Genomic DNA, 26,100 nt, shown 5'->3' with positions numbered 1-26,100 from the left:
AGGTATATGCTATTATGTGCTAAAACAAATATTAGACCATAAAAAAGACAACATAAATACGGACTTTGCAAATGCACAAATTAATTGAAATTGTATGCAATTTTGGGCAGAATAGTGGATTAGCGCAAAGTAAATCGAGCACGAGCTAATGTAAACATATATTTACAGTACGGAACAACATACCTTCTGACCACAGGCAAGAAAACGTCTGCCAGTGTCCAAGGAATCAAAAGCAACTAGCCTGGCGCAAGGTTCCCGATGCAGACAACGAGAAGATAGATCATGAGCAATGCCACTCCATTCATAGCAAGGGATAGTCGTAGGAAGCTAAACAAAACAACAGAGATATTGCACAAATCAACGCCCTGCAGTAAATATCGGAAATGAAGAATCCTAACCCTAAGCCTAGCACTATCTGGAGATTATATAGTAGGAGCGTACCTGCAGGCTAGTCACGGATTCGCCGTCCGAAGAAGAGCTCGACTCGTCGCTCCACGAAACCATGGCGCAACTCGACCGGGGGGGAGACGTGGATCAGTGGCGGCGGCGGCGGTCGCAGTGGATAGATAGAACGTGCATGGAGATCGCGAGGGAAGAACCGTCCCGACCAGGTGGCCAGCGTGGCCCATTTAAACGGGCTGTAATCAAAATAAAAATTGTTAAATGGGCTCGGCAACGGGAGTGGTCGTGTGTCGCGCCGTCTAATGGCATCCATCGCCCCCCCTCCACGTCATCGTGACAAGCGGCCCGAGTTACACTACAAGCCATAAAATGGTGGGGTTTTCTTTTCTTTATGAGGGGGAAATGGTGGGTTTTTGGGTACGAAGTCTATACTCTAGACCCAAGTGAGCTGGTATCTTCTATATCTAAATGGTGGTGAACTAGAGGAGTGAAAAAATAATAATTATTACCACACATAATTACATCTTCTATATCTAAACAACTAGCCAGCACTAACCTATTTCTCTTAACATGCAAGTTTGCCACCTCATCAGTCAACATGCCTGGAGAAAGGTCCGCCACAACATGCAAACAAAAGATTCCCGCAACAAGATATACATGTTCCACGTAACCATTTCTCTATGAATATATTGCAAAATATTCCCGCAACAATGTGCCGGGTATCGTCTAGTTTTCTAATATAATATAAATAGAGTGGACAACACAAAAGATGCCATCATTACAATGGCTAAAATGATATCCATTTTCCATGATTAAAGTCCCTAGTGACCGCTTCCTGTTTAGTCCATATATGCTACAAGCGCTATCTCAAGGTCCTGGCCTCTTGCAAGAGTATATATCATGTATCATGTATGCAGTAACACATTGTAAACACCTCACTATTAGATCACTGGATTCATCCGAACATAACTCTAGCAAGTGTTCTACTCTTCTTCGCCCACCAGGCTTCTGCACATGATAACAGGAAAAGTTAATGAATGACAAGTTAAAAACAATTATGACCTACAATGCGTACAAAAACTTACTTCTTATTTAGTTTGCATTTCTTGCTGCGTTTAGTGTGCCCTAGCAATTTGCGTGCGCCGCACCTGATTCTGATCTCATCGTACGAAAGTGGCCTGCTATTTTTTGACATAGGGCTGTTCTCATCTACCTTAGTTGCACCTTTCGTTGATACTTTAATAGGATCTTGAACTTCAACTATGTTGCCTTCACCATCGTCTACATATTCAATTGCACACCTACTGAGATCATCCGTTTTCTTACTCAAATTTTCCTTTAGCTGATCATACTCATGGCTCTTAGCTATCATGGTCTTCAAACTCTCCTGTAACTGATCCCACAAAGCTCGGTGTTTGCATGCCGCATGCATAGCTTCTGAAGCCAACACACTGACCTGGCTATATTTCATTCTTTCAGCTGCCCAGCCCATCCAAATCCCAACATATCGCTTCTGCGCCTCGCGGGCAGTCTCAACCTTGTGTCTTTCGTGAACCGCACAAGAACTAAACACTTTGGTATTTCAGATATATTCAAGTACTTCAGTACATGGAATATGTGCTTGCAAGGTAGACCCTTTCGAATCATTCTTCTGCAGCTGCACCTTATAGTTTCTGCAGAATTTACTAGAGTGTACTCCACCCAAAAACGACTCTTCTAGTTATTCTTCCAGGCCATGATGTACTGTTGTGATCCGTCTCCGAGCTTTATTTCTACAATCTACATGCCGCCAATCTTCCTAAGATCAGCTTGCAACATATAGAAGTTTGCTGGAGTGAAGACATGAGAAGAAGCTATCTCAAGTTCCCTCGAGCTAGTAACTGGCACCGGTAAACTCTGTGAGGCCGTGCAGTCATCTCGTGCCTCATTCTCACGGATACGTACATCAACGGCGTTATCATAGTGCAAAATCATATCCATCAGGGTCATTTCACCGTCTAGGTGGAGGTGAAGGCATGAGTTTAGACTTTCACTCCTCTGGTTGCTTTTCATGCCAAGCCAAAACCCCTTTGTCAGATAAGCCGCCGCCCACAATCTCCTCTTCTTATACATCCGTCTCAACCATGTTACTGTTTTTTCCGACTTCCATATTTTGGAAAATGCGTGCCATCTCTCCTCAAACGTGGTTGTGGACGTGCTGTAGTACAGAAGAGTTGGGAACTCCTTCAAGGACTTGTGACTGAGGTGAATCTTCATTTTTTTTGTTCTATATATGCCACGTGCATATACGGTGCCACACGTCTGGCAAGACTTGGCGAATTGCCTTGATCATCGCAGCGTCGGCGTCCGTGATAACACTCTTCGGCATCTTTTGACACATGGACCTAAAAAAAGTCTGCAGCAGCCACACATATGTCTCTTCGGTCTCGTCCGAAAATATGGCACAAGCAAAAATAGTGGTCTTCCGGTGTTGTTAAGACCAACTAAATGTATGAATGGCATACCATACCGGTTCAACTTGTACGTGATGTCAAATACAAGCACGTCGCCGAAGTCCTCATAGTCATGACGAGACTGGGAGTCACACCAGAACATCCTATTCATATTTCCTTCCTTGTCTAGTTTGTACTCGAAAAGGAAGCTAGGATCCCTCTGTTTCCTACTGGCCATGATGCCTATGACTGTGGCAGCATCACCTTTTGAAAGCAGCTTCCTCTTCTCCCTGGCGCAAAGGTTGTATATTTCATGTCTGGTAAAACCAACACCGCCATACCATACATGTTTGTTGATGAAGGAATCCATCACGTGGTGAATTCTAATCCCTGCAGCTCCCATGGACAGTATCTCAGCTCTCTGGTACTCTTTGATTTTTCTGTGGGACCAAAGAAAAGGTACCTCCTCCGGTCCTGCCAAGATATGGCTATGCTTGTCCTCAAAACTATCAACATACCAAACCCCACGCTTTTGGTCAAGCTTCACGGTCAGGTGCGCTTCGCAGTGGCAGCGTGTCTCGGCTCTGAGCCTACGGTTGTGTCCTTCCTCGGTTAGCAACCTGTTGTCACATTTCCTTGTCTGAAACAAACAAACCGCCTATAACGCATATGATGTGACTCGGTTTTGCTATACCTGACCTTATTCTTTCTAATGCTGAAATCATTATCTCCAGCATAGCTGTTGTAGAAATCATACGCGGCATCGTGAGACATAAAAGTCATTTGTATTATATGCATGAAGACATCCCTCTTATCATCTGCACTTGCAGTATCTTGGACATTCTTTTTCCCCTCATCTTCTGTCACCTACACAATCATAACATAGCCATGAAAAAAGTTTTCTATGGTATAACATTACTTCCATACAACATTGATTACATACATACCTCACTCATGATGACCGACGACTGCGACTCCCCAGAGTCAGTTGCAGCTAATGATTCATCATCAAGGCCTGTCTCCGCGTCGGATTCACCGTAATAGTCGTACGCATTATGACATTCTGAAATGAGCTGAAAAAAATAACACAAATACATAAGCACTTATCATATAATATTCCAGGATTAATTCACTTTGCATGCATGCCAACAAAAAATTCCACTTCCTACCTCACTAATGTAATCTTCATTCAAGATCTCCGAGTTGTTTTCCTCACCATCATCATGCTCATTTTTTTCCTGACAATCATCATGTTCATCCATCTATAAATTTTCAACACAAAAAAAATAATATTTTCCGATGCCACCAAAAAATTACAACATGATAATGCCACTCACATTAAGATCTTCCAATTCGTTCCCATTCTCTGACCTATCTCCACGATCTGAATTTTCATCATCTGACCAATCTTCTATCCAGTCTTTCATCAGTTCTCCAAACTCCATGTCATACATCATATCAGTTAACTCATCGTCCGCCATTTCCTACAACAAATAATATGTATCATCACATGTGCAAACATTATGGATGCTGACATATATAACACCTAGCGCACGATCACGGATGTTAAATAAACTACCCCAACCGGAGAGCGCCCCAACCGAGGGCGTTCAGATCGTGCACACAACCGACGCCAGCGACCTCTAACCACCCATGGATCCTCCCCCCTCTCCACACCGGTCATCGCCGTTAAGGTACGTCAACCCTAGTAAGGAAGATGCCCACGGATCCAGTACGTGATCACTATGGATCGCGAGAAGCAGCGCTACCCGTGATAGCATGCGCCGCTGGATTCCTAGCCCACGGCACCAGTCGTCGGATACCTAGGTAAGCCGCCGCATCAAATAACGGAGCCGTCGTGCACACAATTGACGGCAACCGACGCTAGGTTAACCCTAGAAAGAAGAAACCCACTTTAGCCCACGTGATCACTGTCTATATCACGACGAGCAGCACTACCAGAACAAGATCTGCGATGGCCTGGACCGCCGGAAAGCTAGGTTACCCGCCCCGCTAGGTTAACCACTACGACGAAAACAACGGCAGTTCGTTTGATGCTGCCGCGAGCGAGACGAACGTGGGGAAACGGGATGCGGTACCTGCAAGCGCTGGAGATTCACGACGGTGCCACGTGCGCTCTCGGACGAGATCGTCGGCGATGAGATCGCCGCCGCCGATAATCTTACAGAACCTCAACAGAATGATGGAGGAGTTGCGTGAATGATGGAGCTGCGTGATTGATTGATCGGTCGTCGGCAGGTCGTACCTGGTCGTGGGGTCGTGTCATCCTTTTTTTTTCGGGATGTCACTATATACATACGTATGAGTTATACGGGTTATACGGGGCTTGGATATGGGCAGTGGCGGGCCGGAGAAAAAATAGAAGGCGGGGGTCAAGAATACCCCTAGGAAATTGAGTTACGGGGGTGCACCGGAGCAAGGCTCCCTGGGCTAATGACCCTTCCTACCACGAGTATTTGGGTGACCATATAAAACCTACAGTTTTGGCTCTTTACGGTGCCTACCAGGCCGATTCGTACAGGAGTCCTTCAAATTTGATTAACTCCATAATCTGTTCTTCCTTTCCAAGTTAGGAGTATTTATTTGGCTCGATCGTGTTTGCCCGTGAGCAGTGACCCGTCGTCGTCTACCTTCGCCATGGGTAAAAGCTCGACCACGGCAGTGGTGCGTGTACCGGAAACCATGTCATCGAGCAGCTTCAAGGAGCACACGGACACACTCAATTTGGAGGTGACCGACTACCACGAGAGTATTTGGGTGACCATACAAAACCACGAGAGTATTTGGGTGACCATACAAAACCTACAGTTTTTGGCTCTTTACGGTGCCTACCAGACCGATCGTATATATAGGAGTCATTTGATTAATTCCATATAATCTGTGCTTCCTTTCCAAGTTACTATTTATTTGGCTCGATCGTGTTTGCCCGTGTCCCGTCGTCGTCTATCTTCGCCATGGGTAAAAGCTCGACCTCGGTTGGGGTGCGTGTACGGGAGACCATGTCGTCGAGCCGCTTCACGGAGCGCACCGAGACGCTCAGTTTGGAGGTGCCCGACTACCTTCAGATCAAGGACATGGGCCTCGGAGAGTTCGTTACCTCGCGCGTCTTCCCAGTCGGTGGCTACGAGTGGGAGATCAGGTTCTACCCAGGCGGAAAAGACCGGCACTGCGCCGGCAACGCCTCCGCGTACGTGTTCTGCCGCAGCCAAGTCACGGACGTGAGCACCCGGTTCACGTTGAGCATGCTGCACACCAAGGGCCAGGTGCAGGTAGCAAGCTTCGACCCGAGGAAGCGCGTCTTCTCGCCAAAAGCAACGAGATACAATGAGTGGGGCCACCCCAAATTCGTAGAGAGGGCCAAGATGGAATCGCTGTCGCAGCTCGGGGAAGGCTGCTTCACGATACTGTGCGTCCTCACCGTCGTCATGGACGAGCCACCGTCTCTGGAGCTGCCCAGCCACCTCGAGCGCATGCTCGAGGACGGGCGGGGCGCCGACGTGACGTTCAGCGTGGCCAACCAGGAGTTCCGCGCTCACAGTTTTCTCCTGGCGGCGCGATCGCCGGTCTTTGCGGCGCAGCTATTTGACCTAATGGAGGGTGTGCGGCGAGTGGAGATTGCGGACGTGGAGCCTGCCATATTCAAGATGATGCTTCAGTACGTCTACACGGAGTCGCTGCCACCGTACGACGACGAAGGCGGAAACAACATCAGGGTGATGCAACATTTACTGGTGGCAGCAAATTGGTACGATCTAGGAAGGTTGAAGCTGGTATGCGAAGAAGAACTGCGCAAAAGAATCGACTCAGAGAACATCGCAACCGTGTCGGCGCTGGCAGATCAGCAGCAGTGCAAACGCCTCAAAGTTGCATGCATGGACTTCAAATCGTCACCCAAGTAATGGCTCATGTCTTGGCGCGACCGAGTGATAAGTTTCTTGGAGCACTTCATCACAAGTGTCTTCACAAGGTTTGCCCGGTTCCGAGCGATGACGGTGGCACGCCTTCAGCACGCTTTAGTACTTATAATCGTCGCTAGGTGGTCACGGATCTGGATATAATTTTTACTTCTGGTATTTTCTGTACCACTTTGACAGTTGATGAATAGATTGAATATTTTTCTGTACCGCTTTGGAGGGGGAGATTCAAGGACCAAAGTAATAATCTCGAGGATAAAATTGATTAAAAAGATACCTACAAAATGTTAATGTTAATTGTTCTTTGTTTTGCATAACAATAATTTTGTGCGGAGGTGTTCTTAAAAATAAATTTTGTACCAGATATTTCTAAACCACAAATGTTGAAACACCATCTTCAGCACCATATCTGAAAGGACATGAATCACATATAGCCTTTGTAGAAAGACTCGTGCGAAACAAATTTAAAAGTAATAGAGGTATATGTACGATATTTCTTTTTTGGAACAACATGTATGATTATGGATGACGATAATTGCCACACGTGTGGCATCTAGGGGGTATGTGCCGCATGCCCCGTGTGGCGTCGACACAGGCCCGCCCGCACGAGCACGTCCGGACGCATCCCGCCACAGCCCGCATGTTCGGTGTGCGGCGCGATCGCCCGCACAAGCACGCCCGGGCGAGCGACCATGCGGCCCGCACGACCCGTCTCGGCCGTCGCCCCTCCCCACTTGTGAGCCACACGCCCCGCGTGGCAGTAACCACGCGTCCCGCCGTGATTGCCATGGTCCAGACCCTCTTCCATGTTCGTTTAACTGCAGTTGCCATGTTGTTGAACTACAGTTGCCATGGTTGTTCAACTGCAGTTGCCATCTCAGGTCAAGTGTCGGATGCCATTTTTGGGCAACTGCAGCTCTTGCCATGTATGGTCTGGTCTACTACAGTTGTCATGATTTAAAAAATTTAAGAGTTGCCACCTACTAACACTAGACAGTTGCCATGTAGCACTACAAAAACATGGCAAAAAACATGTTTCGGGTAAAAAGAGAGTTGCCATCTGCTTACAAGCATACTAGGAAAGTTGCCATGTACCCTGCAAAAACACATGGCAACCGATAGCTTTTGGTGTGCGGGAGGAGACGGGCATGTGGGCGACGGTGGTATCTTTAGGAGTTGCCACCTACTAACATTAGACAGTTGCCATGTAGGGCTACAAAACAGATGTGGCGACAATAACATGTTCGGGTAAAATGAGAGTTGACATCTGCTTACAATCAAAAATAGGAAAGTTGCCATGTACCCTACAAAAAACATGGCAAATGACAGCTTGGGTGTGGGAGAGTGGGAAAATGGGCAGTCGTGGGAGATGGGGATAAGAAGTCGTGCGCGGCGTGCGGGCGCGGTAGCAGTTCCACCGCACGCCCCGACTCGCAACCGGTCCCGTCCGAGGGAGAAACAGCGTGCGGGCGAGCTACCTACACACCACACACCGAGCTTGTCCTACGTAGCATATCAAGTCCATCTTTTGGTGTCAAGATTCGTGCAAAAAACAACCAACAACGATCCAGGCGTGTGGGCGAGTTGGAGACGTGCCACACCTGTGGGCGTTAGTGTTTTCGATGATTATTTATTAGGTATTAAAGACCTTAAAGCTCTATTACTCCTTCGATCCTTTAGATGTTGGAAGAAAATACTTTTGTCGTGATGGCTTTATTTATAAAGTCGAGCATCTGCCTTTTTCTATTAAAAACTCGAAAATTTGATCTTGATGGGGGGTTTTTGATCTCTGTCAGCCAAAAGTCCATAATGAGCTCTTTATGGTGATTGGCGTAATACTCGGAGTACTACTTACCCGTATGATTTTTATTAGCCGTTCGATCTGGTGGGGGTTAAAAAAGGTTAAATTTAATATGTTTATTTCAAGAAGGGCATAATGGTTAAGGATGAACTATCTTTTTTTAACCGATCACCTCCATGACAGAACCACGTCTAATAGATCCAGATCGAGGTCGTCCTCGTCGTCGCCCTCGCCCCCTTCAATGTTCTTGTCAATTCACCGTCATCGTCCTCACCCTCCCATCCTCCCCCTCATTGTCCTTGACATGCCCGGTGATAAGAAGAAGAAGAAGACACCACATCTGCGACGGCTGAACCGGTGGCGATGTGGGCGGCGCTATAATCTAGAGGAACTCGACGCCCGTCGATCCCATCTCTTCTCGGCTGCCATCCTATAGTATGAACCTGACTTCTTGGATCTGTAGCCTCCACTTCCTACTTATTTAGTTTAGTCTTCATGGAGAGGAGAGATGGTGGTTTTACAATGGAGAAGATGGAGAGGAGGCGGGTGGTTTTGCAATGGAGAAGAGGGAGAGGAGGACGCGGCGGCGGTTTAGGATTGGACGAGAGCGGCAGCGCGCTGTGATTGGATCTAAATTAAAATCAATCTTATGAATAATTTACCCCTTAATTAAGAAGCGACCTCACATTAACGGTTTCTAGTACTTTCTTTTAATTACTATATATCTATTAGTAGCTAATTATCTGCCGTTAGATCGAGAATAACAGATGGCTTAATTAAACTAGAAGAACACCCGTGCGTTGCAACGGGGGCACATTAAATTTAAGAGTTCAATATCAATTATGTTAATATTACATTTAATATTCTCATACATATCAAGTAACATTGGCGACCTTTTTACCATCAAATTCTCACACACACTCTCTCCCTCCCTCCTCCTCACTCTCTCTCCCCCTCTCCCTCTCTCTCTCTAACACACACACATATCCATCTTATTGGGTACGGGACCATAATCCATCTATTTCACACGCACACGCGCTAGTGCATAACAATATGGGTTATAAAACAGGTTTAAGGTAGTAACAAGGATTCTTCTCATGCATTAATAAACAAATGTTCTGCACTGAAGACAAGATAAACAATTCCCAAAGTGCATCAGAGCATCACAGAACATTACTGGCAAGATAAATGCACGATGTACCGGAACTGCTCGGATGAACCGGAACAGAGCCAACATATATCATCCTAGACAAACGCAACATCAACCATTTACCTTGGTACTTTAGGGACCGATAGGAGGATGCATGTAGAAGCGCTTATTGCCTGCGAATCCACAGTCATAGAGAGAAATTGGAACCCATTCCCATCACCAACTGATAAAGAAAGCATGTAAGAAAATTGATATCGGGCCAACTTGGATCTTCGGTGACTGTCCGCTGGTATGGAGAATTTAGGAGGGTGGGTGCAGGGAGTGGCCTTGTGGATGATGGATGGAGGCGCGGAGGGATGTTGTCGCCGGAAGGTCGAAAGCGGAGAGGGTTGGGCATGTTAGGTGGAGCCGGTGGTGCGCGACAGCCGGAGGCGGCCCAATCATGGGCGGCAACCGACGATAGCCTCGGCCCATCTCTCGACGCAGCGAAGATAGAGAGGGCGGCACTGCCGGTGCTCGAGGCCGCCGCTCGGCACCATCTACATCGAGGGGAAAGAGAGGCGAGAAAGCGATAGGGTGATGCGGGGCTAGAGATTGCGGAGGAGGGTGGGGGTGTGCGATTTGAATGGATGGTTCTGCCCACCGTTTTCTTGTACGTGGCGGTGGAGACGGCGGCGTCCAGCCATGCAGGCGAGGCATGGGTCGAGCCGGGCACACGGCGAGGCGCAGTAGCAGAGGCGGGGGCGATTTTTTGCTACTGAGATGCATGGTGTGGGATTGACCGTTCATGTTTTCTTTTCCTTTTTAACGGGAGATGGATGCGATTTTTTCACGAGGGGAGAGATGCGACCACGTACAGATTCCATAATAAATTAATTAGGTCCATAACGGGAATTCTTTACAATGCGTTAAGATTTACGTGTTAGTTTTCTTAATAAAGAAATGCACTGATGTAGGGATCGATTGATTCGGGTAAGGAAAGATAGATTCGTGATCTTTTGTATGTTAGAAAATTAGTGGTTTGCAAGGAAAGAGTGGAGAGAAAAAGAACCAATGCGACCACGTATAGATTCCATAATAAATTAATTAGGTCCATAACGGGATTTGTTTACAATGCGTTAAGATTTACGTGTTAGTTTTCTTAATAAAGAAATGCACTGATGTAGGGCGCGATTGGTTCGGGTAAGAAAAGATAGAGTTGTATGTTAGGAAATTATTGGTTTGCAAGGAAAGAGTGGAGAGAAAAAGAACCAGTGGAGGTGAGAGGAGGACAAAAATAAACCGTACGGGGCTACCAACTGCTCCATTAAGAGTAGAGATTGTTTGTGAAAATAACGTGCGACGACGACTTAGCGAGCGGATCCCTTTAAAAAAGACATAGCGAGCAGATTCCCTTAAAACTGGTAGGAATGGATACGATTGATGACGTTGATAAATAGTGGTGAATATTGGCCTAATTTACTATCATCATGCATGGAAACGAATCATAAAAAAAAAGAATACTTCCTATTACTACACTCATAGGAAGTTTTCTAATCTCTACTACCAAACAGTTTCTGCCCAAACAAGGAAGGAAAGTTATGGACGTGATTCGAAAGGAAACAAACGTTATGAAGATTAATTAATTTAGATTTGATCTTTAGAGATTGATTGTGATTGATTCTTTTACATAAAGACATTACTAAATAATTTGCGTCAGTATGGAAAGTTCTGATCCGTTCAGTTTTTTTCGTTGTGTGAGAGGGTGAAGTGAAAATAAACCGATGAAGTGGGGGAGGCGACGAAAAAAATCTACGACGGTTAACCTACGAAAAAAACCGGACGAAAGTTGGGACGAAAAAAAACCTGAAAGCGAGACTACCAATTGCTCCATTAGGAGTAGAGACTAATGCCGACCACCCAATGCCCTTTTGGAAATGACCAAATCGCCCTCAATGGATGGTCGGGTCTGTTTGGAACTTCCGTGTTTATTTTGAGAGTACAAAATACTCCTTCATTTTTTGGACACAGTACAGACACAAGCGATCATACACTCATCATTATGAACACACACGCACACCCTACCTAGTGCGAGTACCAGGATTTGAACTCTGGCGGGCTGGGATACCACTGTGCCTCAATCATCCAACCACAGGTTGGTTCGCAATACTCCTTCATTTTTTGTTTGAAAATATTTTGTATAAAATTTACGCTGAGTAAAGGTCAAAATTTTCGCCGATGCCCTTGACCTTTACGCCGGGCCTACAGTTTTGCCTCTTTACGGTTCCCTACGACTCTACGAGTCCAATCGATGAGAGTCCTTGATTTCTTTCCATGAATTGATCTTCCTATCCAAGTTCTCTACATGTCTCCAAAAGAAGACGCCTAGTCCTAGACGTGCAAACTCCCTTCAGGTTGTTTTCCCGTGAATGCGTTCTCGCCTACCTTCTCCGATCCATGGCAGGAGAGCGCGTACCTGAGAAGATAACGTCGTCGACGATCTTGGCAGAGACCACCGCAACTCTATGTCTCGAGGTGAGCAACTACCTGCAGCTCACGGGCATGGGCGTCAGCAAGTTCGTTTCTTCCCCGGCCTTGAGAATCGGCGGCTATGACTGGCGCATCGACTTCTTCCCGGACGGAGAAAACGAGGACTGTGCCGGCAACGCCTCAGCGTTCCTGACCTATCTTAGCCGAGACGTGGACGTGAGCACCAAGTTCAGGATGAGAATGCTGGAGAAGAAGGGCCGGTTACCGCCGGTAGCAAGCTTCGACGTGTCGAAGCGCGTCTTCTCTTCGGGGCCATACAAGGACGATAGCTGGGGCCACTACAAATTCGTGGACAAGGCCAAGCTGGAATCGCTGTCGCAGCTCGGGGACGGCTGCTTCACTGTACTGTGCGACGTCACCGTCATACATGATTCGCTACCGGTAGAGCTGCCTTCCCACCTCGGACGCGTGCTCAGAGACGGGCGACGCACAGACGTTACGTTCCACGTGGGCCGCCGGCCGAAGTTCCACGCCCACAGTCCTCTCCTGGCCGCAGGGTCGCCCGTCTTTGAAGCTCAGCTCTACGGCCCCATGGCGGACAAGGACATGGGGCGCGTCAAGATCGTCGACGTGAAGCCTTTCATCTTTGAGGCGATGCTTCACTACATCTACACGGACTTCCTGCCGCCATGCCCAGATGAAGGAGGGTATAGCGCCGCGGCCATGCAACATTTACTGGTCGCCGCTGATAGGTACGGGCTTGACAGACTGAAACTGATGTGCGAGGAAGAGTTGTGCAAAAGAATCGACGCGGAGACCATCGCAACCATGTCGATGCTGGCAGATCAGCACCAATGCAAGCGACTCAAGGATGCATGCCTAGAGTTGTTTCCGGCTGCCGCACGTGGGCGTCCACGAGGTAAACGTGTCAAGTCAGCCACACCCATCGTCAGCACCAAGCTCCGTCGTGGTCTAAGAAGTGACACCAAGCGCCGTCGTGTTCTAAGAAGTGACAAGGAAGGATATATATGTTGAGATGGCGCTCCCGTGAACCTCTTCTAGCTAGCTAGGCGTAAGAAATGCGATGTGCGCATGCCTCCCGCTCCAGCCGTCCTCCAGGTGAGTGCGATTCTTTCAGCGGAGCTCACGGAGGGAGGAGCGTCCTCTTCGCCAGCCTTAGTGCTCGTGTCTTTTCTAAGTATGTCGATTCAGTTCAGTGTATTCGCGTCGTCGTCGGTCATAGATGTGTTTTGAGGAACGTTTCTCTGCTGGTCTGAATGTCGGTTTCAAATGGCATGCACCTAGAAATAAGATTGAAGAAAGTGCCCTCTCGATCGTGTGTTTGCAACAGACTAACAAAAGTGTTTTGATTGCTCGTTAATTTGCAAATTTGTATTCGTTTGATCATTTTCCTTGTGTGTCTGGTGGGCTTTTTGTTCGATGGTGTTGGAATTGTGTCGAATATAGTGTACAAGGTAGGTTACAGTTGGACTTATAGTTGTATCGTGTTTACATAGGATGTGGAGCCGTGTCCTAGTAGGACACTTGTATCCTAGGCCTCTCTTATATAGCGGGGGTAGACACACGATGCAACCTATGCCAACATAATAGCACAGGCGCGCAAGGGGGAGCCGGCGGCGTGTGCCGGCGCCCGGGTGGCCGGTGTGCGGTATTGTGACGGTGTCACGGGGAGGAGCGCCCGTAGTCAGGCCCCGGGGATGTAGCCATATCGGTGAACCTTGTTAAAAAATCTCGGTGCCGTGCTCGTGTGATTGCTTGGTCCTCGGATGATCGACGGAGTGCCTCGAATTTATTCTAACAGATGGAACATCAGGGTTCTCTCTGGCCGTATTATATCGCAGAAAACTTTTGGCATTATTGTGATTGATTTTACATGTATTGCTTCGTCACATGTCCGAACATGGGTAAATGTTTAGGCTGCTCATAGTGGGAGAGTAATATAAATAGTAACATGCATGCCACATAGGTAAAATAGATGATGTATCAAGTAACTAACTAGGAGAGACAAATTGAGTAACATAATATGTTACCATTAATAGGGGTTTTCAAAAAAAATGATTCTACAAAGTAATAAATGAAGTTTCTCTATATTATCATACATATGACACAAATCACTATGAAGATAGTAACAAAGACTAGTAACATGTGAATGTTATTGGTCTAAGTTACTCACCACTATGACCAGCCTTGTGGACCTGGTGATGAGCATCGGTGCTCGAACTTTGTACATATTGGCTTTCTGAACTAGACATATCCAGTTATGCGCCATGGATTTTCTTAGGCACCTTCAACTTGTACCGTTATGGTGAAAATCGTAATAGAGATGGGACCAATATGAATTACATATTTATCTTCAACGAGCTGGTTCGCTTGGTTTAATTGAGTTTCTCATTAAAGAAAGAGCGTTTTGTTAGCCCGGTTTAATTAAGTTGCCATTAAAGAAAGAACGTTTTACATTGGAGCGACATGCAAATAGATCCTCAACCAGGAACAGTAGGACTAATTTTTTACTTCAACTGCGGGAATAATTAAGTTCTAAAATACTCCCCCTGTATCGGTCCATCTTAGGTTGTGCACCGCCATCAAAATAGAGAAAAAAAAAGAAAAAAATTAATGTTTATTTGCTAATTAATACCATTGCATTAGAGAATTGATCACGGCATGTTGTGCTAGATAGTCTTAAGTCATTGAAGGCATACACGTGTCACGTCTCCTTTTTGTTGATTGCTTTTTACATGGCAAGAAATAAGGACTGGGGTGGGGAATTAATGCATCAAACCTAAGTGTTTGGAAATTATCCGATCTTCGTAATCTCTACTCCTAATATAGCAGTTGATGAATAGTCCGCCAGTTTTTTTTCGCTGTTTTTTTTTCGTCTATCCTCCCACAACCCCCTACCATCGCTGGTTTTTATTCGTCTAACGCCCCGCCCACGTTACGTTACACCTCCACCGCCAAAAAAACCTCCCAATCGATGTGTCGTGCCCAGATCTGATCTTCCGCCGCCGCCAACCTCTCCTTCGCTAGCCCGATCCATCCCCTCACCCCACCGGACATTATTGCCTTTGCCGCTGCCGATCCTAAGTTTTGCCTCCGCCGCCCTTCAGCGGACGGCGCCGCGTTCCCGTTTTCGAGGCGCCGCCGATCACTCACTGGAACCGACGGCGAAACCGACGGCGAAGCCGACAGATCCGCGCATTGGTTCCCTTCTGGACACTGCCGGGGCTGATCCCAGTTCCTGATTAGGTATTACAACAGATGCGCTTACAGTACATACTTTCAACAGATCCGCGCATTGGTTCTGTCTTACATCCATTGTTGAAATATCCACTAATTGTTTCAGTCTTACATCCATTGTTTCAAATACATTGACGTCCAACTTTCGCTCCTGGACACCCAGACGGGATGCATGATCTGCATGGCATTGATTTAATGCTTCAGTATCTAGACAATAGAAAAGTTTTGGTTGGATAATCAAGTCTGTTTTACCCCTGATACTTTGCATGGGAACTCAAGCCAGAAAAAGCAATCCAGTTCCTTTTTACATTACAATGGTTTCATTCATCATTAAAGTATACTCCTATCAAATTGGAACCATTCATTAATCACCAATCAAGTTTAATAGCATAGTTAGTGCAAATAGTTGGGACTGTATGATCTAGCATATATGCATAGGTATGAATAATAGGATGAAAGAACTATCCCTTCCACATACAAGAGCATTACAAGCAAACATAAGAAAATCGGATGTGCACACAACAGTAAAAAAACATGTACACACAACTGCATAGAGCGTACCTGAGATGCTCTCGCCAGCTCCAATGTAGATGCTCTCGCCAGCTCCAATGTAGGTGCAGTGAATATGCAAGCACTACATACAATATATAAGAGTGAGTGTATCATCTTAGCAAACCGGCAATTATAGTGTTTATTAATTGTTTTCCTTCTGATTTTGCTGTATTTGAAGATTTAATTCGTAGATGCCGGTTAAGGCACAAACCAGCATGATGCATCAAGTTTTGGATTGATAAATCTGTGCCATGTTGACCATATCTCTCCCAAAACATGTTTGGCATTATTATTCTTTTTGAAATAGAATAGAAAGATCAAATGCCTTTAGGGCTGTTCTTATGAGCTGTTCAAGAGCCCAGATTACCATTATTGGAGGGTCAGGCACTGATAGTAATGGACACATAGAGAACCAATCAGTTTATATATGCAAATACATAGAGAAGAATGTCTTGTACATGAGTACTGTCCTCACACTGTCACCTTCAGTTCTACAAATGTGTCAATTAATCTGAAAGGAACATAACCTACTCTACGAAGCTATTGTTTTGCCTATATAAATTATCAATGTCTATTCAAAGTGGCAAATTTGATATTCTGACCTATGATCACTAAAGTAGACGAGCAGATCATTTTTTTTGCCACAGAACAATCAACTACTCAAATGATGATACTGGATGCAGGTATATGTTTTTATGGCATAATGGAAAGCATGTTTTTTGCAACAAGTTGGATCGCAAACCTGAATTTAATTGAAATATCTGCATATTAGGAAGAAAACAATAATAAACTTGGCAAAAAGCATTTCATAAATTTAGTACACATTTGGGAGTTAAGATTATAAAGTCTGTGCTTACAGGTACGTATGGGGAATCCACAAAGCAAAGCAGCAGAAAATATGACATCGACGGCTGTACCTCCAGGTATATATTAACCTAAAAATCTTGCTATACATGTCAAGCTAGATCCCAATTGTGCTTTCATGTACAGAAGTGGTTGCAGATGAGTTGGTTGGGACATATGATGTTGAGAACTACCCAAATACCCCAAGTATGCCAGTTGGATCCACACCGCAACCTGTTGTTTCGCATAATGAGATGGATGGGACAGTACTTGATGATAATAACCCTATTATTCAAGGTATGAGACTGTGCGGAGAGAGTACCCATAATTTTACTGTCTGAATTTGATTAACTGTATCTCAGTTACTTGTATGAACCAACTTTAGATCGGGATTTAACAAGTCACACCGCACAGCCGGTTGTTCCCCAACACACTAATGGTGATATCACATATGTTCAGCCTTCCGATATGGTATCAGGTGAGAATTAAACATAAAGAATAATCGACACTTTTTGGTTAGCAGTAAACTCAATAGTTATGTCCACTATCGGTTATTTTTTCATCAAGCAGACAAACCGGCCAGCTCATTCATATTGAATTAGGCTTCGTTTGTGCATCTCAGTTGTATCTCAAACGAGTCCGCCACAGCCGCAGCACAAAGTGTAAATGGTATTACCTGATTCTACTTTATTTGTGAACCTTATCATGCTTTATGTTTTGATCTTGCATATGTACAAAAATCATGTTGCTCTTCTGTTGCAACAGAGACTCCTGAGTTGTCTCATATAGATGGAAGAAGACAAGTATACATTAATGCAACTGCTCATGTTTTACCGGCATCCGACTCAACATTCGAGAAGATGACTACACGATCTACCAGCTATGTCCACAATCAAACTAAGAAAGTTATCTACTCTGATGAAAAAAAGGAGCAGATAAACGCTAAGAGGCGAGCTGCTTATCGGAAGAAAAAAGATGAGGAATCAGAGAAACTACATCATGAATATCAATCTTCCGTTTAAATGTCTGGTATGTTTCTTTGATTATTAATCAGTATAAGTAACCATTAATACAATGTGCATTCCTAGGTTCACTTCTCTCACAAATTGATGTTTCACTCAGTATTTGACAAGAGGGACCTAATAAACGCGCGGAGACGGGCATCGTATCGTAAGAGCAAATCGGACGCTGACGAAAACAAGGAGCCATTTATAGCTCCGGTTCGTGGTGGACATCGAAAGAAAAATGTGGACGCCGCCAACAATCATCTCCATGAACATCTCCCTGCCCTTGACTTAGCAGGTACGAGTATGCTATATTACAGCAGTATATGACACCTTCAAGGAAACAAGATGTATCTAATATATCCGGTTGTTAGCTCCAAGTCAGAAGTATCTCCAAGTTAATGTTTTTGCTGTAGCAGTTGCTATACATATCTTCCTATATCCCGATTGTGAAAACATTTGATCAAGTGGTTGCAGATAAGATAGAGGAATCCCTTGATGGTGATAACTACCAAAGGATGATAAGTATGATAGATGGAACAACCCCGCAACCAGTTGTTTCCCAACAAACTGATGTTGATATCATATATGTTCATGGGCCTTCCAATTTGATCTCAGGTGAGTATTAAACATAATTAAGAATCGACGTTGTACGGTTAGCAGTAAACTGACACATTATGTCCACTACCGGTTATTTTTGCATGAAGCGGTCAACCCGGCAACCTCATTAGGGGGTAATGACGCTGCGTTTGTCCCTCTCAGTTGTCTCACACACGATTCTGGAGCCGACATATCACAAAGTAGTAATGGTGTTACCGGTTTCGTATTTAGTTGTACAGTGTTTAAGGAGGTTTTCTTCCATATGTTCATGACCCATATTGTATTTGTGTTGTTCCAGAGGCTCTAGATGTGAATCCTATAGATGGCAGAAGACACTCGTTAATGTGTGCAAATGCTCAAGCTTTACCGGTACCTGATGCAACATCCGAGCATATCACTACAGGATCTGTCGTTAATGTGTGCAAACTAACAAAGAAAGGTTTCATGTCTGACGAAAAAAAGGAACAGATAAACGCCAAGAGGCGAGCTGCTTATCACAAGAAAAAAGAAGAGGAAGCACAGAAACTCTTGCATGAATATCAACCTGCCCTTACAATGTCTGGTAAGATTGTTTGATTTATAATCAATCCAATGAACAATTAGATTCAATTTGCATTCCTAGGTTTTGTACTAACATATCTTGCTACCACATTTACTAGATGACAAGAGGGAGCGGATAAACGCGCGGAGACGGGCATCGTATCGTAAGGGCAAACTGGATGCTGACGAAAACAAGGAGCCTTTAAAACCTCCAATGCGAGGTGGTTATCGAAAGAAAAATGTAGAAGCCGCCAACAAGCATCTCCATGATAATATGTCTGCCCTTGACATATTGGGTACGATTATTCTATAGTTCAGCACTACGGCTAATGGAGATACTCCTTTTGTTGCCAACTATATGATTGTTATCGGAAGATAAATGAGTACATCACCTGAGATCATCATGCAGGTACCCAAAGTGTTCCACGGATCGCTCTAGGTGATATAACTAATGGGGAACAAACATCATCGATAAACCTTGACGATAGAAATATGATTATAAAGTCAACAACTCGAGCTGTGGATAATCACCAAGATGAAAATCTTCCCGCCCTTATGATATCAGGTTATGATGCTTTATTTTTCATCTGCATTTTATAGTACATATTCATAATGTTTGCCATTAAGTATGGTTAATGTATTTTCATGCAAGTCCAACATTTGAACTTCAATGTTTTAACGTTCACTCGTTTCAGATTCAACTAAGCATTGCATATATACATTAGATAATTCATTGGTACCTTGTGTACCAATTACCAATTAATTCAGTACTGATTATGTTTGTATCAACATGTATAACCAGCCGACCCAACTAGGTCCATCCACACATCATTTACACAAAGTGATGCGTTATTGCCTCATTCCACTACAATCACTTCTGATGACATTCATGATTACCACCTAGCTATGAGGCAGCGTGTTAAGGAACGCAAATGTAACTTAACTCTAGATCAAGTGGAGCAATCAAACGCGAGGAGGCGAGCAACATATCGGAAACAAGTGGATGAGGGATCGAAAGATCTTGAAGGAAAAAATGATAAGCTGCGAGAATGGAGGTCATGCAGCAAAGAGAAGGGGCAGTTGAGTGCAAAGAGAAAGGCAACTTATGCTTCAAAAAAAACACCCCGTGCAAGGAATCCCTCGCACTCCCACGTCCAGACCTAGCAAACTCAACATCTATATGTCCATCATCCACCTACCGCGCAATACCCCTCTCTCTGTCCGCCGAAGATGATTCATCTGATGACGACCCTACGAGGGTCATGCCGAATCACATTGTTACTAATGGTATGAAAATGCTATGGTTACGTTGTTATGATCATTCTCAGCAACCCTCTTCTGACATGATATCGTCTACTGACACATTCGCCATGACGATAATGCAGACGACACTGATGTTTTCCGAGACCGCATCATGGGCGATGAGCCAATGCCATCCGACTTGATGGATGAGGAGTACTACATGTTTCATGACCAAGGTATGGTCAACTAAGAACTATGAAGTTGTGGAGCCTTTTTTTAATTATCCTTGTTAGGAAATGCTTTTGTGAACATCATGTTTGAACAAATACACGTAGGATCCGATAATGAAACCATGGAGGAGGACGAGGAAGCGAGCATGTCGTCTTCTATACCTAGCGAGGTTGATCCATTAGACTTTGTCTACACAAACATACTAGACACCACTCACATCCTCAAGCTCGCCGCAAACTGCAAACACTGCAATGCCAAAAAGTTTGAGTCTGAGACCGACGGGTTTTGCTGTCGTAATGGCCAGATCGAACTTACGCAACCGGAACCAATCCCAGAGCTGATGAGGCTATGGTCCAGCATGGATGCAGATTCTAGACATTTTCGTGAAAACATACGGTTCTTCAACGGGCATTTCGCATTCACAACCCTTGGCGTCAGCCTTGATGAGAACTACACAAACATGAAGTCTGGGGTGTACACATTCAGGGCACACGGCACCATCTACCACAATGTGCATTCGTTCGGGCCTAGCTCACGTCCAGAACATCTGCAGTTGTACTTCTATGATGACGACCCAACCATAAGTCATTGTAAGGCAGCCACCAAGCAATTAGACCAGGATGTCGTGAAGAAGTTAGTACACATACTCAAAGAAAACCCGTACTCCCAGCAATTTAGGAGTTTGGGTGCACACAAGGACAACCTCGACGATTATAGGATAGACCTAAACACGGATAAGAGGCTTGACCAAAGAAGATATAATAGACCGTTGTCATCTGAGGTCGCTGCAATTTGGGTTGAGGGCAACGACCTAGCAAAAAGGTTTGATCGGAGGATAACACTTTGTGGTAACAACAATGAAAGGCACAGTATACGCGTGACCTCCGGAGCATATGACCCATTGTCTTATCCCCTATTCTATCCAAGGGGGGAACTAGGTTGGCATCCGAAGCTACCTAAACGTAATGTTCCTTGGGAGGTTGAATTAAATCCTCAATTGGGCCTTGATGATGACGATGATGCACGTATGTCGTATGCATCCCATTTTGTTACAACTAATATCTAATTTCTCAAATATATCCTCATTTTGATGGTACTCGATCACGTGCAGAGGGGAATAGTAGGTTGTACGTCTCTGTCAGAGACTACTACTGTTACATGCTGCAGACACGGCCTGCCATTTTCAGTCCCATACTCTCTGGAGCACGCCTGCTGCAGCAATGGGCGGTCGACATGTATGTCAAGATTGAGAGTTGTCGGTTGAGGTGGTTCAGGAAGAACCAGACGCAGATTCTGGCCGACTTGTATAAAGGTGTTGTTGATGCGATCACATAGGGCGAGACGCGAGCAAGCGCTGTTGGGACAAGAATAGTGCTCCCTGGAACATACACTGGTGGTCACCGCGACATGAAAAAGAGACATATGGATGCCATGGCAATTGTGCATACATACGGGAAGCCTGACATCTTCTTGACCATGACTTGCAATCCTAAATGGGAAGAGATATCGAATGAGTTGCTGCCTGGTCAGACGACGCAAGACCGACCTGATATTGTGGCTCGCGTGTTCTACGGCAAACTAGAGGCTATGAAAGACATTTTGTTCAAGAAGCATATTCTGGGTGTTGTTGTTGCTTATGTTTACATAGTCGAGTTTCAAAAAAGGGGCCTTCCCCATGCACATTTTTTGTTGATCATGGACTCAGCATATAAGCTTATCATCCCGGAGCAGTATGACCGACTCATTTCCGCTGAGCTCCCAGACAAGCATAAGTATCCGGAATTGTATGCAATGGTGGTAAAACATATGATGCACGGACCATGCGGTGCTCTGAACCCAAAAAATGTATGCATGCAAGAAAACGGATGCAAGTGCAGATACCCACGGCCGTTCAATGAAAACACATCACAAGGGAAGGACTCCTACCCAATTTATCGGCGTAGAGATGATGGTAGACGTGCTAAGGTCCGAGGAAAGATGTTGGACAACAGATGGGTTGTGCCTTATAATCCATACCTTCTGCGGATGTTCAATTTCCACATCAACGTTGAGGTCTGCTCTAGCATAAAGGCTGTCAAATATCTTTACAAGTACATTTACAAGGGCCATGATAAGGCTTCTTTCAGCATCGACCATCCCGATGCCGATGGTAACATTGATGAGATCAAGAGGCACGTTGACGCAAGGTGGATTACCCCTCCGGAGGCTATGTGGAGGATATTTGGCTTCGCACTTTGCGCCAATCACCCGCCTGTATTGCAGTTGCCTCTTCATCTCCTGAATATGCACAGGGTTGCATTCAATGCGCAGGCTAACTTGAAGAATGTTGTCGCCTCCGAAAATGCTTCAAAATCCATGTTAACGGAGTATTTCAAGGCTAACCAGGAACATCCTTGGGCTAGGCATATATTGTACAAGAATTTTCCCGGAAGCTTCACGTGGCAGCTGAAAAGTAAGTCTTGGAGGCCTCGGGTCGAGCATTTTCAAATAGGTCGCATAGTGTCTGCCAATCCTGCCGAGGGGGAGCGATACTACCTGCGTGTGTTGCTAAACCATCTTGCAGGCAAAACATCCTTTGACGACTTGCTCACCGTTGACGGTGTGCTATGTGGGAGCTTTAGAGAGGCTGCTGAACGGTTGGGTCTCATTGAGGTAGACAACACGCTCGACGACTGTCTTAATGAGGCTGAGCAGTGAGCGATGCCATGTTCTCTTAGGAGGCTCTTCGCAACCATCTTGGTGCACTGCGAGCCAGGCGACGTGCATGGTTTATGGGATAGGCACCTCGAGTCTATGTCAGATGACTATCGTCGAACACGCACTTCCCCTGACGAGGTGGAGCAGATGGTGTTGCTTGACATTAGGGGTATATTGCAGTGCATGGGTAAAGACATTGTTGATTTCGCTCTTCCAAGCATAGATGATGCGTTTGACCCAACAAAGGGCGAGGCAAGAGAGGTCATCGAGGAATCAACCGTAGAGTTTGACATGGATGACACTAAATTGGCATCTTCCCTAAACTTGGAGCAGAGGGCCGCATTCGACGAGATACTAGGGGCTGTTGAACGTGGTGATGGTGGTGTATTCTTTGTTGATGGCCCTGGAGGTACAGGGAAGACCTTCCTATACAGGGCGATGCTTGCCAAGGTGAGGAGCGAGGGCAAGATTGGTATCGCTACCGCGACGTCAGGCGTCACCTCTTCTATCATGCCTGGCGGCAGGACTGCCCACTCGAGGTTCAAGATCCCATTAAGCTGCGATGATGGAACCTCGTGCAGCTTCACCAAGCAGAGTGGAACCGCCAAGCTGCTAAGGATGGCGTCATTGATAATATGGGACGAGGCCAGCATGACGAAGCGACAAGTGGTCGAGGCATTGGACAATAGCATGCGCGACATCATGGGAATACGCGACCGACCCTTTGGAGGAAAGACTGTTGTTTTTGGCCTGGGCTTTAGGCAGGTGCTTCCGGTCGTCAGAAGGGGGTCGCGGGGCCAGATAATTGATGCAACCCTGCGAAGTTCTCATCTATGGAAGGGTATGCGGCAGCTTCGGCTCATCACCAACATGAGGGCTCATAATGACACGTGGTTTGCAGATTATTTGCTAAGGGTCGGCAATGGCACTGAGGATGTCGATGATCAAGGCAACATACTACTCCCTGAAGACATTTGTCTGCCGTCTTCGGGCGAGGTTGATGACCTGGAGAAGCTTATTGACCACGTGTTCCCAAGTCTAGATGACAACATGTCTGATTCAAATTACATGACATCTCGAGCAATCCTTTCCACTACAAACGACAATGTCGACAAGATAAACATCCGCATGATAGAGCGTTTTCATGGAGATGAAGTAATCTACCATAGCTTTGACAGTGCGGAGGACGACCCGTATGGCTACTACGCTCAGGAGTTTCTGAATGGATTAACTCCTAATGGTCTTCCTCCGCATGCACTCAAACTAAAGCTGAACTGCCCTGTCATACTTCTAAGGAACATTGATCCAGCTAATGGACTGTGTAACGGCACTAGGCTTGTTGTAAGAGGTTTTGAGAGGAACACCATCGATGCAGAAATCGTGATTGGACAACACGCTGGTAGGAGGGTCTTCCTTCCTCGAATACCTCTCTGCCCATCTGAAAACGACATGTTTCCGTTCAAGTTTAAGAGAAAGCAATTTCCAATAAGGCTTAGCTTTGCTATGACCATTAACAAGGCTCAAGGGCAGACCATCCCGATTGTTGGTGTCTATCTACCCAATCCCGTGTTCTCTCATGGTCAGCTATATGTTGCTTTGTCTCGAGCCACCGCAAAGAGAAACATAAAGATACTCATTCAGAAGGAGAAGCCGAAGGAGAAGGCCAAGAAGCTAAAGGACAATCCAAAGAAGCGAAAAAGACCGACTGTGTCCTTACTGACCTCGATGAAGAACATCGTCTACAAGGAAGTCCTTACAGGCTGAAGTTTGGTCTTAATAGACTGGCAGGTTTAGTAATGACAAAGCATTTACTCTTGCGATGGTCAAGATAAACTGTAATTCGTTTTTTACATATATATTTCTTTTTTGAGACTTTGAAATTCGCAGTTAAAGATATTCTACAAGCGTACTTTTTCATGCTTACTATGTGATTCAGATATAAACTAGAACATGCAATGAATCTTTTGTATGACGGCAATTTAACATATCTGTTGTTATTATTTTGGTATTTTGATAGTATGTTTGAATGTAAGTTTATGGACGACCTTATTATCCTCTGCAATCATCTGCTAGGTCAGAACTATACAATTCTGATTGGTCTGAATTATAAGTCCAACACACGCAGGAGGGAAATTGTGTATGTTGTGAAGATATATTTTGCATATGTACTTCAAATAGATAATAAAATGATAGCCTGCATACTTGCGAATAAGTTCAAATGCCCGTGCGACTTTGGAAAATGTGACAAGTCACATTTCTCACACATTATGTCCACTACCGGTTATTTTTGCATGAAGCAGTCAATCCGGCAACCTCATTAGGGGGTAATGACGCTGCGTTTGTCCCTCTCAGTTGTCTCACAAAGTAGTAATGGTGTTACCGGTTTCGTATTTAGTTGTACAGTGTTTAAGGAGGTTTTCTTGCAGATGTTCATGACCCATATTGTATTTGTGTTGTTCCAGTGTCTGATCGCTGAAGTGTACAATATTTGGGAAAAAATTAGAATAGTTGGTACTTTTACTTATCCAAACTAATTACTTAACAGTTCAGTTCAGGTTACATATAATTTTTTTGCATTGGTTCATTTACCCTCATGAATTTACTGCGCATCTGAAATAGTTCAGACCTAACAAATAGTTCAGACCCCGTGTTCATGGCACCTCCGCACAACCGATCTGCACCCACAAAGCTGCTGCATGTAGCAAGGCTGCAGGTAATCACTTTGGTGAGTGTAATAAAGTAAGATGGCTGCTCACTTGCTTCTTTTGCCGTGTACTCGCTTATTTTTTTATAACTGTGTGATCTAAGGGTCGGATCGTGGTTCTTCTAACTGATTAAGGTAGCTGCTTGTTTGCTTTTTTATGCTCGCTCAGTTGCCTTTTTTTATCTAAGGATGCAAGTTTTGTGTGTACCAAGTTGTGAATTAAGAGGACTGAGTTCTATC

The 26,100-nt window shown here is 45.2% G+C and overlaps 3 protein-coding genes across 3 annotated transcripts; 2 read left to right on the top strand and 1 right to left on the bottom strand.

Moving 5' to 3' along the window:
* Nucleotides 1-5,492: 5,492 nt before the first annotated feature.
* LOC119368417 (BTB/POZ and MATH domain-containing protein 3-like) lies at nt 5,493-6,754 on the top strand. Its single transcript, XM_037633686.1, has 2 exons — nt 5,493-5,585; nt 5,903-6,754. Exons 1-2 carry the CDS (start codon nt 5,493-5,495, stop codon nt 6,752-6,754), a joined length of 945 nt encoding a protein of 314 aa, XP_037489583.1.
* A 5,402-nt stretch (nt 6,755-12,156) lies between these two features.
* Nucleotides 12,157-13,224, top strand: LOC119361205 (BTB/POZ and MATH domain-containing protein 3-like). The gene has a single exon (XM_037626527.1). The coding sequence runs from the start codon at nt 12,157-12,159 to the stop codon at nt 13,222-13,224; it is 1,068 nt and encodes a 355-aa protein (XP_037482424.1).
* A 2,131-nt stretch (nt 13,225-15,355) lies between these two features.
* Nucleotides 15,356-16,970, bottom strand: LOC119361204. Its single transcript, XM_037626526.1, has 3 exons — nt 16,857-16,970; nt 16,009-16,081; nt 15,356-15,624 (listed from the first exon to the last, which is right to left on the bottom strand). Exons 1-3 carry the CDS (start codon nt 16,902-16,904, stop codon nt 15,356-15,358), a joined length of 390 nt encoding a protein of 129 aa, XP_037482423.1. The 5' UTR covers nt 16,905-16,970.
* Nucleotides 16,971-26,100: the final 9,130 nt, after the last annotated feature.

The sequence above is a fragment of the Triticum dicoccoides genome, chromosome 2B, assembly GCF_002162155.2.
Source record: "Triticum dicoccoides isolate Atlit2015 ecotype Zavitan chromosome 2B, WEW_v2.0, whole genome shotgun sequence".
NCBI lineage: Eukaryota > Viridiplantae > Streptophyta > Magnoliopsida > Poales > Poaceae > Triticum > Triticum dicoccoides.
This window is presented reverse-complemented; position numbering and strand designations above follow the sequence as displayed.